At 41.8% G+C, this 18,647-nt stretch overlaps 2 protein-coding genes across 3 annotated transcripts; one reads left to right on the forward strand and one right to left on the reverse strand.

Moving 5' to 3' along the window:
* The first annotated feature begins 610 nt into the window (after nt 1-610).
* On the forward strand, nt 611-13,298 carry cep85 (centrosomal protein 85). 2 transcript variants are annotated; one of them, XM_061081159.1, is made up of 14 exons: nt 611-712; nt 2,022-2,081; nt 2,187-2,318; nt 5,395-6,182; nt 7,865-7,995; nt 8,314-8,431; nt 8,555-8,740; nt 9,145-9,297; nt 9,408-9,562; nt 9,722-9,839; nt 10,636-10,686; nt 10,771-10,878; nt 10,954-11,197; nt 11,361-13,298. In XM_061081159.1, the coding sequence occupies exons 2-14, from the start codon at nt 2,042-2,044 to the stop codon at nt 11,519-11,521; spliced, it is 2,385 nt and encodes a 794-aa protein (XP_060937142.1). In that variant the 5' UTR covers nt 611-712; nt 2,022-2,041; the 3' UTR covers nt 11,522-13,298. The 2 variants fall into 2 exon arrangements, with proteins under 2 accessions (XP_060937142.1, XP_060937143.1); XM_061081160.1 differs by lacking the exon at nt 611-712 and adding an exon at nt 1,148-1,235.
* A 168-nt stretch (nt 13,299-13,466) lies between these two features.
* ubxn11 (UBX domain protein 11) lies at nt 13,467-18,181 on the reverse strand. The gene is made up of 14 exons (XM_061082008.1): nt 18,114-18,181; nt 17,994-18,034; nt 17,429-17,536; nt 17,240-17,340; nt 17,086-17,137; nt 16,885-16,949; nt 16,665-16,798; nt 16,402-16,603; nt 16,234-16,311; nt 15,403-15,526; nt 15,200-15,303; nt 14,974-15,044; nt 13,890-14,024; nt 13,467-13,801 (listed from the first exon to the last, which is right to left on the reverse strand). Exons 1-14 carry the CDS (start codon nt 18,179-18,181, stop codon nt 13,633-13,635), a joined length of 1,452 nt encoding a protein of 483 aa, XP_060937991.1. The 3' UTR covers nt 13,467-13,632.
* Between the last annotated feature and the right edge of the window lie 466 nt (nt 18,182-18,647).

Consider the following 18,647-nt stretch of genomic DNA (forward strand, 5'->3'; position numbering starts at 1 on the left):
GGGTATGGTAGTTTAGGTATGTTATGTTGTAATGTGTTAAATTTATAATATTGTGTTATTACATGTTATAATATGTCATACTGGGTTATAATATGTTATAATGTGTTTTAACGTGTTATAACATGCAATGCTGTGATTTATTGTTTTATAATATGTAAATACTATGTTATAATAGTTATAATATGTTATACTGTGTTATAATGTGTATAACTGTGTTATAAGGTGTAAAACATTTTTATATTATGTTAAACAGCAGGTTGAAACACTTTTGAACCTTTGTTCCCCCAGGTTATTCTTGCCATCTCAATGCATCTTGACTGGGTTGGTTCGTTTAGTGTCACTGTTGTGATATCCGGTCACATGTCAGCCTGAACGCGGTGATATTTTGTGACATTGACATAAATAATTAAACAAAAGAGTCGAACCCCGCCCCTCTAGTTTCTCAGATGTTTCTTCGGTTGCACAAACTTGTAGGGGGGAAAACAACACCCGCTTTACATGACAACATGAGCCGTTGGTGTTGACCGGGCGGCGCTGTGCTGTGAAACAAGCGTCCACTGTGTGTTGGCCGCTTCAGTGCCAGCGGAGCGGATCAGTTCAGTTTGTTAGCGGAACAACAGCAGCAGCAGCAGCGGATGGTTCAGATTCGGCTTCGGTCACCAGTCTGAAACCGAGATTTGTTCCTTCGCCCTGTGTTCATGAGGAACTAAAGGTAAAGTTAGCCTCTGCTCAGCACGTTAGCTTTAGCAACGTTAGCACGAAGGCTCTCACAGATCTGTAATGTTCTCTCAGGTAGCTAGGCAAACGATAGCCTTGTGTTAGCTAGCTGTTAGCAATCGGAAACAGATTTGCCATGGATTAGCATAAATGGTTAACGGTGCAGTGCATCACAAGGACCAATGTGGACGTTATGGGAATGGAACTGTGGAGAGCAAGTTGTCGCTTTAAAACAACCACAACGTTGCTAACTATGATTATCGCTTTTATCTGAAAGCGTAATTATTTTTTGAAAACAAACCCAATCTAGCGATTAGTCGTGTTTAGCTGACTTAGCTCTCCGCGGCTAGTTAAGCGTTAGCGAGTCACTTCCTTTCTGAATTAGCTGGTGAGGCGGATTAGTTCGTGGCAGCCAGGACTCGGTGTCTCCATCCATCTCTGTGAAGTCGTCTGCACACGTATGCTGTGGAACTTCCTGCAGCCCTCGGAGGGATAAAGATGTTTGTGTAACAGATTATGTAAGTGATAGGCTCATGTCATTATTTTCGTTGGTACCCAAGATGAGCGAGGTCGAGTCTGGTGTCTGGCTCGTCGTCGAGGGGCAGATGAGTTTGATCGCCCGAGCAGATCAGTCATTGACTCACAGCTGTTGTCCTCAGACACGAACATTCGAGAGGTTGAGTTCAGTCAACATCTCAGAGTCTCGGTCACAATGGAACCTCTCAGACTAAATGGCGGTTTGGATTGTAAATGTGAATTTTTTCTCAGGGTTGCCACTTCCACTTAGGGAACTTAGACTTCAACTCTCACAACTAACTTCTACTTAATTGCTTATACTACATTGTTTGTTTTTTTTTAAAGCTGTTAATGTTTCTTTCATAATTTTCCTTTTCCATTAGTTTTAGATGACGAGTAGGTAGATAGATTTTGTGTCATCATTTGCAGTCTTTGATTGTTATTGTTCTCTTTTGCTTGTTGTCAATGTGTGCTATGTTTTAAATGTAAATTGTATGTATTGTTGAGCTTGGTTTTTATCTATCTATCTATCTATCTATCTATCTATCTATCTATCTATCTATCTATCTATCTATCTATCTATCTATCTTAGTATCTATCTATCTTAGTATCTATCTATCTATCTATCTCTACATATGAAGTTATTATCATTCAAGTTATTTGCCGAAGCTATTAAGAGCAGACCTTAACTAATCCCAATTAATCTGATTCCAAACTAAAACAACATGAATTGTAATGTTAACGTGTCAGCACAATACGATAATGTAACTTTCCCTCATCCATATCAGGTGACGTTGTCCCGTATGGAATGACAACCTCCCAGAGATACGTCGGATCCAAACCAGCGGGTAAGTTGACGCGCTGCTGTGAAAATACATAAACTGTGCGTCGGTTCAGCATGTGTTGATACCCTCCTCTGTTTGCCTTTGTCCTGTTTCTCAAATGTACGTTAGCTCGGTTCGCTGACATGGAGTGGCAAACACCAGCTGTGTCAGAGAAGTTCCAAAGTCGCTTTGGCCGACGGCCTGGAACATCCGACAGTGGGGACACTGGTCTTGGCACCTCAGCATCTGACAGCACAGAAGGTGATGACTCTTGCTTGTTCTTCGAGTATTGTGTAACATTGTTTTGCAGCCTGCCTGTCAGTGGTGGAGTCCCACAGAGTCCCAGTTGTTTGCCTTAATGGTGGTTGAGGTTTGTTTTGTAATAGTCTGCCCCATTCTTGCCCTTCACAGGCTGTTAGATGTTTGTCATCTATACTTGAAGCTGACTTGTAAATTGATGATGTATAAAGTAGGGAGGAGACACTCATGATCCTCACACTTAACCCCAACCCTCCCTTCTTTGGGATTAGGCTGGTAAGACTGTCTTCCCTTGTTATTCTTCAGCTATTCATAGAGTAAGCAAAATGTTCGTGATCCTCAATCCATGATTAGGAGATTTGCAGAGGTAGATTAAATTCCCTCCCAAAAAATGCCCCCGGGCTCTGCTGCACTGCTCTGGTGTTGTGGCTAATTGGGAGGATGGGGTGTTATGATACCGGGACTGGAAAGCTAAATGGAAACTGGACCCGTGCCTGTGGTGTGAAATGTCCCATCCAACGTTTATATTTATATTATCATAGTTATAAATGGGAATGTCCCACTGGAGAGTCCTGCAGAGTTGGTGTGTTTGTACAATATTTATTATTGAATATACAGCAAGTGGAATAAAGAACACACTCTTATCAGAATGGTTACAGCTAACTGGGACGGGTGGTCTCTTGGACAACAGGAAACACTGCAAAATAATAGACTGGAAAAAGATCAGCAGTGAACCCACGCTGTGCAGTTCGAAGCTGGTGTTTATACACTGGTTGCCAGGTGGAAACTTTTCATAACAACCTCAAACAGGTCACTGTCTGTCACCCTTTGCACCAAGTTACATTTACTTGTGTGGGGTTTGGTTAAAAGCTGTCCTGCAATGGACGCCATTAATATGTAATTTCCTTTTCTTCGTCAGCAGTTTCCACATCAGTCAGACCAGTGGTGTGTCAGCTGAAGTGCATAAGGTAGTTTTATAGGATCCTGTGCAAATGTTAGCCAGATGATACTGTGTACACCCCCTCATAAACTGATGCGTGGTTTGGTGCTTTTTCTTATCACCATGGTGAATTTAAAGGATCTCTGCACACCTCCATGTCCAGTAAACCCGATCCAAATCTCTCAAAACCACAGAGACTTTAAAGAACACTTCGTCATATTAGTAGATGCTCGTCTTCAAAAATGTTGAAGAAGCTGATGGCACTTTCTTCTGGAAGCGTCGTGTCTTATCCCACCAGCAATAATGTAACAATGTAATCCCACAGGTCAGGTTTTGTAAGACAACATTCCTGGAAGGATTGAAACAGCATTCAAGCTTGTTATAAGACACTGTACTTCAAACTAATTGTTAGGTTTACTTGATTTTGTCCAACCACATTCATGTCTCTGGATCCATTTCAGTTATAGCCACTGTCTTCATGCAGGAATGAATGTAACTAGTACTTGCAGGCTTCTCTGGTTTAGCCAAAAGTGTTAAGAATACCACTGGTGCTGAAACATCTGTGTCCTGGCACTTCAACTGACATTGGTGCTTAGCAACATGACAATTAGCCACAAATTGAGCAACAATAATCACCCGTTTTAGACAATACTGCATGTGTTACATGTAAATTCAATAGCTTTAGAAAACAAAACAACAAACTGAAAAAGGAACTTGTTGTTAATCAAAACAAAACACTTTTAACTGTAGGTAATTTTCACGGTATATATTTTTGCAAAGGCACGAGCAACTTTTCTGTTGAGCAAACATCTAGTAAAAGTTTTTCCTACAGAGCAGTTTAGACTTGTTCTTGCTAGTCATGAATTATCGAAGCCTGGAGGCTCCTGTGAATATATTTGACGGTTTACATTCCTGACAGCTTGAGGTTGATTCTGTAATATTCCTCCCTTGTTTACTGAATATTATCTCTCCCTGTGATTGCAAAGAGGTTCTTGTGAAATGGAGTTGTGGTCTATAATGAGCAGGGGAAACAGATCCCATTCAGCCTTTGACTTTGGGTGTACACATGTGTTTGTGTGTGTGTGTGTGTGTGTATGATGTGTGATGTGTGCTGCAGTGGGAGGAGGAAAGGTGCTTAAATAAGCGGCACCCACAGATCACTCTGTAACTTGAGAGGTGGGCTATAAATACCCCTAACCTTTCCTGCGTGTGCCTGTTTTTCATCTGTTTGGTCAGAGGTTGGTGCAGACTGGTTTGGCTGTTGGAGGACAATACTGCATCGGGCATGGGGCCCGTGTTCCCGACGCACGGCCATCGGTCTTTAGCTTCAGGAATTGTTTAGGTTATACCCAGAAATGCAGGAGACGCACTGTTGCTCGGATTTACAGCGCACCTAAGTTCAACTCTAGAAAAAATGCCCCAGCTAATAACACGCTTGTTTCGTTCGAGTGAATACCGGGTTTCCAGACATCAGCAAGAGTCTCAGGTTTGTGTTGAAGTTAGACTTCTTCAGTTGTTTCAAGGCTTGTGGAGACTTGTGAAGACGTCTGTACGTTGTTTTTTGTGATCTTGATCCTAAATGTCTTTGTTAGTAGTATGTGATATCTTAGATTTGCCAATGAAGACCGTCAACACTTTTTAAGCCTGATGGGTTGTGTGCTCTGTAGAATAATCTCAGGTTTCTTTCTCTGTGACTTTCTATAAGAGAATAATTGAGAGTTAATGCAGATTAAAAGATTCTTTACTCTGCATATCTGTTTTAACAAAATTTTACATTTAAATGTGATTGTCTTACTTGTTCAGCTATAAATGTGGCAGGACCAGCTTTATTAATTACATATGTTACATGATCCTGTAATATGGAGTTTTTTACCCTGCCCATTGGTTTCAGTCTATTATGAGCCTATTCCCTGGGTTGACTCAGTCAGAGCCTTTTAATTCTCTCAGTGGTGACATCTCATCATCAAAGTAGGCCACCCATAAACCCTGCTGCATCTACTTTACATCACACACTGAAAATAGAGGAAATTGCCTGCAGTGGTGTTCTACATATTCTGCACCGATTTAACAAGATGCATCTGTACGGTGAATAGTGAGAGAGTCACACTCATATTTTGTCATTTCTCCTTTTACTTTTAGATTTCTGCAGTTCTAGCAGCAGCCCCTCTTTCCAACCCATCCGCAGTCAGATCCCCATTCCCACTGCACATGTCATGCCATCCACGGCCGGATCCTCTAAGCCCCAGTCGTGTGTCCAGGAGGACGGCCTCTCCTCGCTCGAGAGTCACAGGTCTTCCTCTGGCTCCAGGACCCACAGCGGCTCCACCTCCAAGTCTTCCTCTCTTTCCAAGTCAGCATCGTCGCCCAACTTGGACGCTCAGGACAGTGTGGGAGTTGATCCCGTGGGGCCGAAGCCAGATTGCCTGAGCCGCTACCGCAGCCTCATCAATGGGCTGGACCACTCGCTTTTCCCCTCAGACCACACACGGTTGGATGACGGCCAGAGGTTTGACACTCCTAATGTAGAACCTACTCTAAATCAGACAGCCCTGCTGGGGGGGCTCTGTCCTGATGTACGAGTCCGATTTCAGTTGAGCGGGATTAGAGACGGCCCAGACTGTGTGTCTGAGGCCTACAGAGGAAGCATGGAGCACAGCTATAAAGTTCTGCCTGAAGCCAGGCCGGGGCTTCCCTGCACAGCAGAAACCTCTAATCAGAGGGGCGGCCAGCCTGGTGCAGCAGGCTCTGCTGGAGTTTATGCAAGTCCTCTCAGCCTGCAGACACAGGCTCTGCTGAGGGAGCATCCGGGCTCCAAGGGTTATGAGCCGCTGCGGCAGGACAGATGTAGTGACCTGTCCAGCTGGCAGCAGCAACAGCAGCATAAGCAGCAACTGGAGAGTTTACGACTGCAAGTGGAACAAATGCAGGTAAGGATTCATCCTGAGCAGAAAACGATACGACACTAATGCTAAAGAATCACAAACCTACGTGTTCGTTATTTTCACTTGTTTCCTAACTTCTATAGAAGCCAGGCATTAATGTCATTCTCTCATTTGTTACCACGGCTGGGTGGCAAAAATGAATTGTCTTGGGTGCTATGATAGTGAGGAGAATTCTCTGAGAACAACAGCTTGATAACGTAAAGACCATGGGAGCAGACATGTGGGGCAGTCGGTTATTGGTCGACATTGAAGTCTGGCCAGAAATCCAGAGCGTGACACATATATAGGTCAACACAGGAAATATAGCGTTCCACTAAACAAAGCCCGAAGGCACACAGACACCTTGTCCTATTTTAAAGCAGGAAGTGTCAAATAAATCAGCCAAATTAACATCACCAGAACCTCCACATATATTCTGGTCTCTGTTGTTATTTTCATGAAAAAAATACATTTTATCACTCTATCTATTAGTGCAATGTATAATTCAGAAAATCTATTCTATTCAAATTTGGCGACACGGTAAAAAAAATATGTTGCACCACAGCTCTTTGCAGTTTCAAATGTTCATTTCCTCTGTGGCAGATGCTGACTTGGTGTCACTCTGCAGTGACAGTTTGCATTTCCACATCCTGTGTGCTGACACAAACTCACACTACCACTTGAACTACTATCCCAAAAACCTTTTACCCATTTGGAGATTCTATAAATCAAATCAAATCAAATCAAATCAAAGTTTATTGTCACATGCACCAATAACAGCGTCATCGGAGCAGTGAAATTCTTGTGACCTTGCATGCAGCATCTACGCAGTAGACGGGCTTTACAAAATTAGAAAAATGACATACCATATAACATATAACATATAACAATCAATCAATCGATTTTGATTTGTTTAGCCCAAATTCACAAATCACAATTAGTCTCATAGGGCTGTGACATCCTCTGCCCTTAACACTCAATAATAGGAAGGAAAAAAACAAAAAACTTTTATACTTTTTATACCAACCCTGGAAAGAATTTTCAAATGAAAAATCTTATGGGACCCATAATAGATTTTTACATTTTAGTCTTTGAAGCAAGTTGTGATGTTGTCTTAGCTCTATGAACGATCCCAAAGCTGTGATTTGAGTGCAGCATTCACTCATTTGTGGTCCTGGACGCATTCTTTAGAGCAGCAGATTATAGCGACTCTCCGCCGTGCCTTCACTGTGTGTGGGAAGAAAGACTTTAAATAGTCACAGAGGTGGAATTACATTCTACTCTAAAGAGAGATTGGGACCACTTGATACTCTAGTTTTATTTTACCTTTTTGTGATAGCCATTCAAAATCGATAGCGTTGTTTTTAACCCCGTTACTGTCGTCAGGCGAACGCTTTCCTGTAAAACGGTTTGATTGTCATTCAATCCAAGGCGAGCTACAGTCACTGAGCTGTTTGCATCTTGTTTTGAGAACTATTTTAAGAGGTATGCTTCTGTTAATACCTGTATTGCATGTACTTACCCCTATTTATAGTGTGCTAGGAGAAATTGATAGGATGTCAGCCATGAATAGTTTATTTATTTTCCGGGTTAAGATTTTACACATCTTCACGTCTCTCATCACCGTTGCATGTTTCCTCCACGTGATGCAGCGCCAAGCGTCACATGCTTTTCCCTCTATGTTACAGTTATTGGGCGCTGGAGTGAGTCAGTATCCGTCTCTGTACTCAAACCCGGTTCACTCCGAGTCTGGGAAGTGGGACGCGCTGGTTAAAGCCAGCGAGAGTCTGTTAAAGGAGAAGGAGCTCATCATCGATAGGCAAGTGTTTCTCATCATTTTACTGCTCATGTGGGGACGCTTTAAGGAGGGAAAATACAGGGAATGTTTATGTGATTCTTTGATTATAATTCCCAGAAAGGAAAAGTAGAATTTATTCACAAATTGGATATCATTGTTTTGGTGACACACAAAGTTAATGAGTTGACAGTTGAGAGGTTTTAAATGAAATTAATATTAAAGTAGTTTATGTCCCTGATCCCCCATGAGCCTCACTTCACAGGTTTTTTTTCCACAGAGTTGTTGACTGTATTGTTGTTGTTCTTGTGTTGCTGTTGGTTGGGCCTGGTTGTGATGCAGACAAAAGCAGCACATGTCCCAGATGGAGCAGCGTCTGAGGGAAAGCGAGCTGCAGGTCCATGGAGCCCTCTTGGGTCGAGGGGCTTCTTATGGGGATATGTTCATGCTGAGGTTACAGGTTAGTGAAAACATGTTCCGTCTCCTCACAAACAACAATGAGAACACTGTGTTACGCTGTCATCACCCATGACAAACAAATTACCTTCCACTGAAACTTTTGTACCACGCGGTGACTCCCCAGGAGGCTCAGAGAGAGAATGCATTCCTGCGAGCACAGTTTGCCGAGCGCACAGACTGCGTTGCCCTGGAGAAAGTGGAGGCCGAGCGCAGACTGGGAGCAGTCGAATCAGAGACGCGGCGACTAACCGACTGTCTGAAGGAGACGTGTGAGAGACACGCAGAAGAGATGAAGAAACAGGAAGAGAGGGTTAGTTCCTAACACGCCTCCCTAACATACAAAGCAAATCAGTGTCAATAGATATGACATTGTTCCATTTAAATGAGGATATCAGGGTTAATAAACTTTCCACTTTTATTTCAGGGGAAATAGTTAATGAGAACTGCAAATTTATTTTTGTAATATAATTTTGTTTATTTTGATAATGTAGAGAAGCTTTTAGTATTTCAGTCAAATATCCTGCACATAAGTAGATCGTACATGTTGCAATAAATGTAAACTTCTTCATAATTTTCATAGACAAATATTTAACAACGCTATCGTGATTTCTTAAAAGGCAGCAGGTTCTCTCCATGACCTTTTCCACTCACGGTGGTTGTAACACAGAATACATATGGATCATATTATCTCACCACATTTGCCGGTGTTTGCAGATCCGCAGCCGAGACAAACACATCAGCAACCTGAAGAAGAAGTGCCAGAAGGAGGGGGAGCTGAAGAGAGAGAACCAGCAGCGTATTGAGACTCTGGAGCGCTACCTAGCCGACCTGCCCACCTTGGAGGATTACCAAAGCCAGAACAAGCAGGTTGGGAGAGCTCTGCCTAATCCCATGCCTTCTTATTCTGTCTGCTTGATTCACTCGGATCAAGGTGTTCAATTTATTAAATTGGGACACTTGTTTGTTTTTCATATCAGCTCCTGGAGGCTGAACAGCAGGCTGCCCAGCTACAGGAGAACGCTAAAGAATTGGAGGCCTGTCTAGAGACGACACGCTCGCAACTGAGGGAAAAGGACGCGCTGTTAGAGGAGCAGAAACGCAGGGAGAGAGACCTGCTGACCACCATCACTGAGTAGGTTCTCACACACACACACAAACACACATGCAGTCTGATCTCCATGTACAATCTTTCCAAAAGGCATGTTTGTTCTCCCCTCACTCTGTGCGTGCACAAAGGAACGTTAGTAACCCTGCATAATGCTCTCTGTGTTTTTATTTCTGTCCTCATCAGTATGCAGCAGCGGGTGCAGCAGGGCCTGGAGGACGGAGCCCGGCTGCCTTCTCTGGATAGTGAGAAGCTCAGAGGAGAGAACAACGGTTTGCGAGAGGAACATCAAAGACTGAAAAAGGTCTGTTTTTGTCATTAACGTTATTCTGAGCGACCTCCCTTAAAAATCTTGTGTGTTCACCTTATATTTGAAAGCCACAAAATACGAAGAGTGAACATGTTTAAATCAGTTCTCCAAACTTAAAATGCCTTAATCCCTCAAATTAACTTTAGTTCTGCCGTTTGGATGTTGGAGCCCAGTGACTTGAGTTTCAAAAAGTTCATGAGAGGGAGTGAGCTTAGGGGAAGTGACTGCTCAGTGAAATGTGAAGAAACCAGAAGTGCTCATTTCAGAGGAAGTGTCTCTATGTTGTGGTTAACCGAGTCACAGCATCAGAGGCTAGAACATCTTTATCTTATCTCAGTCTCATATTTGTTAGCATGGTTCGAAATAACCTTTCATAGTGTAGAGGCTCTTTTCTTAGAATTGTTTATCATGCTTTCTGTGCTAATGTGTTTTTCAGTTGCAAAGCAAACACTTCCAGTCAAACACAGGATTTCAGTGAAGCTAATGTAACGATTTTATAGTCCTGTAGATAAGGCAGAAAGATAAACATTATGTGATATTTAAATAGTAGGAATAGGCGACCAGAGTCAGTTAATCTCTGGTAACCTTGGGTACGTGTGAATCTGCTTTAATTTCCCCACCAAAGTGAGCACACATGATATATAATGCGACTGTAAACATTAAAGCTATATATTTTTATTCAGATTATCATAATTTAGCAGCACAAATGGTACTTTAAGGCTTTTTAAGTCTAAAGGAGCAGTTCTGAGGAGCAAATGAGTGTTTTAAAGCTCCGTTCTTCTTTCTGCAGGTCATTGAGAAGCAGCACCGAATGATGGAACAACTCGGCTCTCAAATCCAGGTGTTTATGTCATGACAGTTTTTCTCTGCACTGTTTACATGCTCAGCTCAATGCGTGTGAGTCATGGTTTGTTTGTGTTTGCAGTCTTTGGAGCAGCAGATATCTCAGGAAGACAACAGCTCTCAGGCTCTCAGAGGAGACGTGCTGGCCAAAGAGCAGAATGTGTTGGAGCTCCACAGAGCCATGAAGGAGGTGAGATAGACTGATCCTAAAAACAAATGATCATGTTTCTGTGCACAGAGATTGACGTTTCCTCCTGTGCTTCAGCTGTCAGCCCAGAACCAAGAACTGATGGAACGGAATCTTACGCTGAAGGAGCAGATGAGCGATCCGGAGCAGAGGAGCAGTAACCAGGCCTCCTCCTCCCTGCAGCCGGCCGGGGCTCGGCTCACACAGAGGCTCCACGTGGAGATCGCCTCCTGCCTCAGTGACCTGCGCTCCCTGTGCAGCATCCTCACCCAGAGAGCACAGGGACAGGACCCAAACCTCTCCCTGCTGCTCGGGCTCACATGTAAGTACTGTAGGATTGACGTAGAGTCTTCACTGTAATGTGTAGTTACATTTGTAGGTGAGGTGTATGTCAGGCTACAGTGTTAATTCGACACAGGAGTATGAATTGGCCTTTTGAAATGCTTGCCGACATAAATCAGGGTCGTGTTTTTGTTTTTTTCCAGCTTCACAACTGGCAGAGCAGGCTGAGGACTGGATGAGTCCAGAGGTGCTGCATAAGAAGCTGGTGGAAGCTCAACAGCTCCGCCGAGACGTTGAAGAACTACGTAACGTAATACTGGACCGCTATGCACAGGACATGGGAGAAAACTGCGTCACCCAATAACCCCCCCACCCTCCCAGGTGATGGGGGAAACTTGCAGAAGCTTCTCTTCGCTTCCAAAGCTTCTAAAACGAGCCTGTCTTTAATGCCTATAGTTACTGAATATCTGACAGAGGACTGGATTTACATTTTCTTAAAATGAGGACACAGGAAAGCCCAAATGGTTTCGCTTGTGCTTCTCTCAACTGACTGAACGTGGAGTCTCAAGTCTGCCTGTAGCTCAGAAGCCTCCCTTCCCCCCAGTGAGTTCATCTATTTCTGTCCAAGGGCTAACAGAAAATAACTTACCTCTTATACTTGATCCTTTAAGCATAGTGTGTATATGTTTTTTAATGATGATGACACGATACTGTCGGTTACCAAACAGTCTTATACTTTTTGTTTTATTCTAGGGGACGACTCTTTGTGTAGAAGTCCCACATGTATAATTTATTTGAATCTTAATTTCCCTCCCGAGGGGAATTATCCAAGAAATGGTTGACAATCAACTGCAAATACTTAAACCTTGTGCTTTTAACAGTATTCACAAAGAAATGTTGCTAACTTGCCATTATTTAAAATGGTGGACACAGTAACATTAGTCAAAGACAAAGCAACTTGAGCGGTTTAATACCAATTCAGCTTCCGACACCAACAGGCCTAAAACAGTTTTGTAACCAAAGAAAAACTCCGGTCGAGGCAGTTGTGCAAGTCTCTGAATGTTTGTGAACGCTCCTCTCTGCTGCAGGACTCGTTCGGAATGAAACACCAAGAAGTGCCTTTCTGTCACATCTGCATCGCAATGCTCACTCATTTCTAGACCAACCACACGAGCGCCGTGTGCAGCAGACTCTTCCATTTTGACTTTCTCTCTCTCAGCGTGTGAAACCAGTAGGATAGTCGATACATTCCCTGACTCTGAATGTAGCAGAATAGGGGGGCCGCGCCACAGAGCGTGTGGTGGCCACCTTCCTTCTTTTTTGTTTTTTCCTAGTAGATACATGAAGTGGAATAATACTCATTAGTCCGGGTGATGTTTGTAGAGTCGGCTCAGTGTAGATGAATAACTTCGGTTCACTGTACATTTCAGTTGACGGCTTTGCCAGAGTGTTTGATAAGTGAATGCCTGAGAACCAGTATTAATCCTCAGTATTATTTATTGTTTCTGTTTGCATCGACAACTCAGTGTGAAAGTGTGTTGGGCCCTAATGTGTTGTTCTAATAATGTTCTAATGTTTGCGCAAACTTGGCATCAACTTTGTGTAGAGGTCCCATGAAGTGGCTTTAAGATTGTTATTGTCTTCTGTGGTGTTTCGTGTGCAGGCAGCCGTCACTGAGGATAGGTCACTGTCTCTAGGTGACAGAGGAACTTTGTTTAAATCCCACGTGGTGATGATGTGGCTGTGAGGGGTTGGCTGGATCAACCCTAGATCTCTGATCACGTCACACTCACTGGGATTTTATATTTACCCTCAGTGCAAGACAAGCCATTAATAAAAAGAACTTGACACTTTACAGGAAGAGAAAGGGATTTCAGTAGAAACATATGCAACAATGACTTTTTGGCAAAGTCTACAGAACGACACACCCGAGGACACACAAGCCATTTTTTTCTTTTTTTTTCATTTCATGGGACCTTGAAACTCGAGTAGCACAAAATTGCTTTTTGGAAAAGTCAGGTTCCGCATGCCTTAACTTAACATCTCAAATGTTCTGCAAAAGGGAAAAAAGATGTTTATATTTTCATACTTTGTTCCTTGTTTGTATTTGCATATTTTAGAAATAAAGACTTTCAACTTTTCTTGTTCTTTCAAATTTATTTGATTTCATTTGTATCCCTTGGTGCAAGATAGAATTGTTTCAATAATATCCTAAGTGGAGGTATATAAATTGAGAGAAAAAATTGATCAGTGCATCCAAATCTTTTCAGTGAAGTCATTTTGACACAATAGGAAAAGCATGTGTAAATAATAAGATCATTGATGGCTCAATTCCATTTAGCAGCTTCAGTTTCAGGGCCTTGGTCTTGAGCACTTGAATGGAATAGAGCCATGGTCAATAATATTTCTTACATCTGTTCTGTTCCCATGACGACACGCCTGTTATGAAACAGAAAACAAGTCATGCTCAAAAGTTTATTGGAGGCTTTGTTTGACTGCAGTCAGTGGTTGAGGGTGTGGTCTCCTTCTTAGCAGCAGGGTAGCATTATTTGTGAGGCCGCACGAGTGTAGCGTCCTGCTGTTGTCTTCATAGCAGCACTGAGGGTACGCACTGATGATGTCATAACCAGGGAGCCCACCACCTCTGCAGAGTAAGCAACAATCAACCAGTGTTACTATGGTTACTGAGACAGAGAAGGTCACATGAACAGGAGGATGTGTTCTCCCCTCACCTGTGTTTGTCCAGGTACTGTCGCAGGTGGCCGATCGTCTCCGAGAAGCCCATCGTCAACACGTAGGTGTGATCCCCATCCTCGGTCTTCACCTTGAGCGTGATGATGTCATGGGCTGACGATGGCCGGTCCGAGCTGGACGCCTGCAGTCTGAGTGTGGAAAGTAACAACAGCACGGAACTGTCACATGTTGTAATAACTTTAATTAGAAATACATCATGAAAACAAAGGAGGGGCAGCTGACATGTTTTTCCGCTAATGACATGACACCAGACTTGAACAAAAGCTGACCAGCGGCCGTGCAAGGCATACAAATCAAAAACACTTGAATATGTAATACATCTTTGACTGGTCTCAGATTCCTGAAGGAGGTCACAGAGCTGAATCCGAGACCCCGTCACACGCTACTGAGCCTTGGCTGGTCATGAGGACCCTGCCCTATTTCTTTTAACCAGCACATACAGTAATCTCCACAATCTCAACGATCAGTCGTCGTCGCCAAATGAGATTTTATTCAGCCTTTATGTCATGAAGGGGATTTAGCCGTTTCCTTCAACCCCCTTAAACCCTGTTTATTTCTTCTAATATCTACATGGTTGTACCATTATAAAATGATTTTCACACTGGTTTGATATCTTGTATCTAAACAAACCATGCATGATGATTATATTGAGTTATATTAAACCCAAACCCAATGTTTTTTCATGGCATTTTCTTTGAATTATATGGAAATATTCCAGAGCGTTGCATAATTTTATGCAAAACATTTTAAAACTTAAATATTGGAATATTCTGAAATATGATTAAAAACCCATTTCTATTGATTTCTTTATTTGATAATGTCTAAATGCATGATTTTCAATGGTATGGATAAACTTTATTAATATAGCAACTTTTCAAAACACAATTACGACCTTAAAATGATTTAAGGCAAACAATAGGAAACATTTAAAAGCAATTTGGTAAATCAATTATTTGTCAGTTGAGAGACATATAAAGGGTTTTCAGGATTCACAATATAAATATAAAAAAATTAAAGAATCGAATCAGTGTGCTCACGTAATGAAGGATAAACTGTTCATACCTCTGTTCCATCGCCTGCAGTGCTGCTGTGTCTATGGGGATCGCTGAGTCGCTCTGGGCAGCAGATGAACCCTGGAGAAAGTGCTTGTTAAATAATGGACATCATATATCAGTACAACTACAGACAGACTAGACAGCCGCTGTGGTGATGAGCTCTTAAGAGAGCATATATATATACACACACAAAAAGGCTTGTGCTGTGAGTTGGATGTTTTCCGTCCTCTCACCAGCAGAGTTGCTCTCAGTGATTCCCTGATATCTATCACTCGACCGGCCTTAACCACCACCTTGGGCATCCTGCTCAGGAACTGATCTGTGGTCAGTTTCTTTCCTGAGAGCCAGAAGACAGAAAAAACATTAGAATGAAAGGAAGGATTTCAGGCTAGATTTTTGGGGGGATTATCATAGTGTTATTTTCCCAAAAAAAGACCTTGAGTGTCGAAGCTGGCAACTTTTGAAGCGTCATCTTTCTCCCCACAAACCGCCTGTCCGCTGCCAGGGAATTGATCCCACGGTTGCCTGAAGATAAACTCTTCATCTCGCCTGTCATGAAGCTGCAGAAGAGGATTCGAATAAGTCACAAATTCACACATTTGCTTGTTGGGGGTACGGAAAGAATATAGATAGATAGATAGATAGAGTACTTTGTTCATCCCCGAAGGGAAATTAGGTCATCATAGCAGCCGGTATATTTGAATACAATAAAATACAATACAATAGAATAAAATAAAAAATAAAAAAATATTGAGGTAGAAAGAATAAAAAAAACAGAAACACAAGATAAATAGGTGGATAAGGTGCAGTGGCAAGATGATGGTAATAGTACTGATGATATGATGGTAATGTTATTGTTAGACAGTATATAAAAATAGTACAGTATATATAGTATATAATATAACATAATATATATTTATATATGATAGTAATTATACCAATATAATAGCAGTATATAGTAATAATGGCAGCAACAGTATATATAATAATAATAATGATAATTATAACATGTACACATGTATAAATATGTGTATATAGACTTATATATACAAAGAATATACAGAGAGTATGATATAATATATGATATATAGTAGAGGTATAAATATAAGTATTTGACTATACAATAGATAATATAATATACTATGAGTGTAAGAATATGTAGACAGAGTGTGCAAAAGACAATATTATTGTATAAAATTATATATAATATCAATATGGTTTATATTAACACATATCACATATGATGTGAAAAGTGTAACAGACTCACCTGAAAGGGAACACCGTCTGGAAATCGGTCCTGAAGCTCAGATGGAAAATACCCGTCCATCAGATCCTGCATGCACTGCTGCAAACGCCAACGAAAGACTGTAAGAAAACATCACCGTTCCCAGATCGATATTAGTATGTTTCTCCTTTAGGGTTTCACTTTGCAAACCTGGGTGCTTGGCTCCCGATATGAGCGGAAAGGACCATCGAACATGACGATGCCGTTGCTGTACAGCCTCAGGTGGACGGGATCCCTTTGTGCCAGCTGGGCCCCTGTGGCTGTCGACCGGACATAAGACTCCCCCTCCCCTGCCAGGATGTTCAGCTCCTTGATCCTCTGCAGCACCAGGTTGAAGTTCATGTAGAAATTCCTGACCCCAGATGTGCCTGCAAAGGAGGATTTACAGTATTTGATCGATGCAGAATTGTCACCCTGCGTGATATTTGCAGAAAAGCTCAGGGCCTGTGAAGAGGAGGTGGTCTCTACCTGGGCTGGGCGTCTGCTCGGCTGAATCACTGCTCCTTCTGTCCCCCACCCAGGTCAAACCATAGTCTTTTAGAAAGCTCTGCAGGACAGCAACAAGTCAATCTCAGTTTGGTTTCACCACTGTATAAAGACAGATTATTGAAATCATGCATTTAATCCACTTGCCTCCATTTCGTGCACTTGATTTTGCAGTTCTTGGCACCTTCTTTCAGAATAATCTCTGCCACGCTCTACAGAATCAGGACCTCGACCTACAGGATCACGACCTCGCCCTACAGGATCACGACCTCGCCCTACAGTATCAAATCAAAAATCAATCCATCTGTTTATATCAAACTCAGGTCCGTGCATGTGGAAGGTGATTACCTGATTCGCTCTGATCCCACAGCTTCTCCTCCAAAACTGAGATCTTTTTATCCTTTAAAAATGAAAAAATGAAGTTGGGGTGTGTGACACGTTTCAGTGATTTTCAATACACTGCTGCTGTTTCATTGTTGATCTGGGGGAGGTGTGTGCTCACCTTGTATTCCAGGTCTTGTGCTTGGTCCCTCACTTGTTTCTCCAGCAGGGTCACCCGCCGCATCATGGAAGACATGAGCTCAAGGTCGCTCGGTGTGGCACCTGGATTAAGACGTTAGATTTTTGTATTTGTATCACAATAAATAACATTTACTTTTCCTTGGAATAACTGACATTGTGTAACGTGTACCTTTCTTCATTGGGGCTTTTGATTTTGTGGTGGCTGGATTGTGACAGGGTTTGGGGGAATTTGAACCGGATGAATCATCATCATCATCCACCAGCTCTGACTGCATGTCTGAAATATCACATTACAAAGACATGTGAAAGCTGCTGGAAATTTACAGTAAAACGTTAGTGTAGAGCTGTATGAAAATGTGTAATGTAACTGAGTAAATTTACTCAAGTACTGTGTTATATCTCTATAACTCTAGATTTGTACGTTTTACAAACTGATATATACATATATATATATACTATACTTATATATATATAAATATATGTGATCTATATAGTATATATGATCTGAAACCTATATACAGGTGTAATAGACACATTTTAGTTCTTTAACTTCCGATACGGTCCGTGCATTTTCCTGATTTTACTTGTTACTTTTACTTTGGGTTTTACAGTGTGGTAGTTTTTTAATAAAGTATCTGATTACTTCCTCCACCTCTGATGGTAACTTCTGTTGTAATAACCCGTGAGTGCAGTGTTTGCTTTTCTGTTCAGCGTTAGATTTGACGAGCCAATACCTTTTAACAGATTCCTCCTGAAAGGCAGTTTTCCTCTGCTCCTGCGGGTAAGAGACAGATAAATACACAAGCTCAATAAAGTGACAGCGACACTGTGCTCGTGTGCAGCGATGAACCTACCATTGCTCACTGCGGCCCTGCAGAGGAGCACGTCTCATTTTCTTCAGCATGGACAGAGGTGAACTCATCTTTAACCCTTTGATACACAACATGGGTCAAGAGTTTATATTTTTCTATATCTTTGCACTGAATGAATTTCCTCATTCAGTATTTCGGGTAATACCCAATTAAAGAGATCATCACAAATACCTATTTTAATTGTTCCTTTGTTGCTTTTCGATTAAAAATCCTTTTTGTATCACCCATATTATTTTTGTGTGTTCTTTCATGCATGAGTGTTTCTTTGCTATATATTTGAAATAAGTGTATTTTATCATTTATGATCAAAGTATTCCACAAATCGTTATTTCCCTTTTTCCTGTCTTACTTTATAAGCAAACGTATAATTTGTGTTTCTACATCACTTTTACACACATGGGTCAAAATGACCCATCCAGTATGTATTCACTATGGAACACCTACAGTTCATTTCACACAGCTTCTTTTGCACATTTAATGCACGTTAGTCGTATTTTACAATCCATCACGAGTGAG

Source organism: Limanda limanda, chromosome 11 (assembly GCF_963576545.1).
Source record: "Limanda limanda chromosome 11, fLimLim1.1, whole genome shotgun sequence".
In the NCBI taxonomy this organism is placed as follows: Eukaryota; Metazoa; Chordata; class Actinopteri; order Pleuronectiformes; family Pleuronectidae; genus Limanda; species Limanda limanda.

Excerpts from the sequence above, each read along its gene's own strand:
- ubxn11 (XM_061082008.1), bottom strand. The coding sequence starts at position 18,181 with ATGAGTTCACCTCTGTCCATGCTGAAGAAAATGAGACGTGCTCCTCTG. Across the intron at positions 17,537-17,993 it reads CAGGAGGAATCTGTTAAAAG|ACATGCAGTCAGAGCTGGTG; the intron begins GTATTGGCTCGT and ends GTGATATTTCAG. Across the intron at positions 15,527-16,233 it reads CAGACGGTGTTCCCTTTCAG|CTTCATGACAGGCGAGATGA; the intron begins GTGAGTCTGTTA and ends CCTCTTCTGCAG.
- cep85 (XM_061081159.1), top strand. The coding sequence starts at position 2,042 with ATGACAACCTCCCAGAGATACGTCGGATCCAAACCAGCGG. Across the intron at positions 2,082-2,186 it reads CGTCGGATCCAAACCAGCGG|CTCGGTTCGCTGACATGGAG; the intron begins GTAAGTTGACGC and ends AATGTACGTTAG. Across the intron at positions 10,687-10,770 it reads AACTCGGCTCTCAAATCCAG|TCTTTGGAGCAGCAGATATC; the intron begins GTGTTTATGTCA and ends TTGTGTTTGCAG.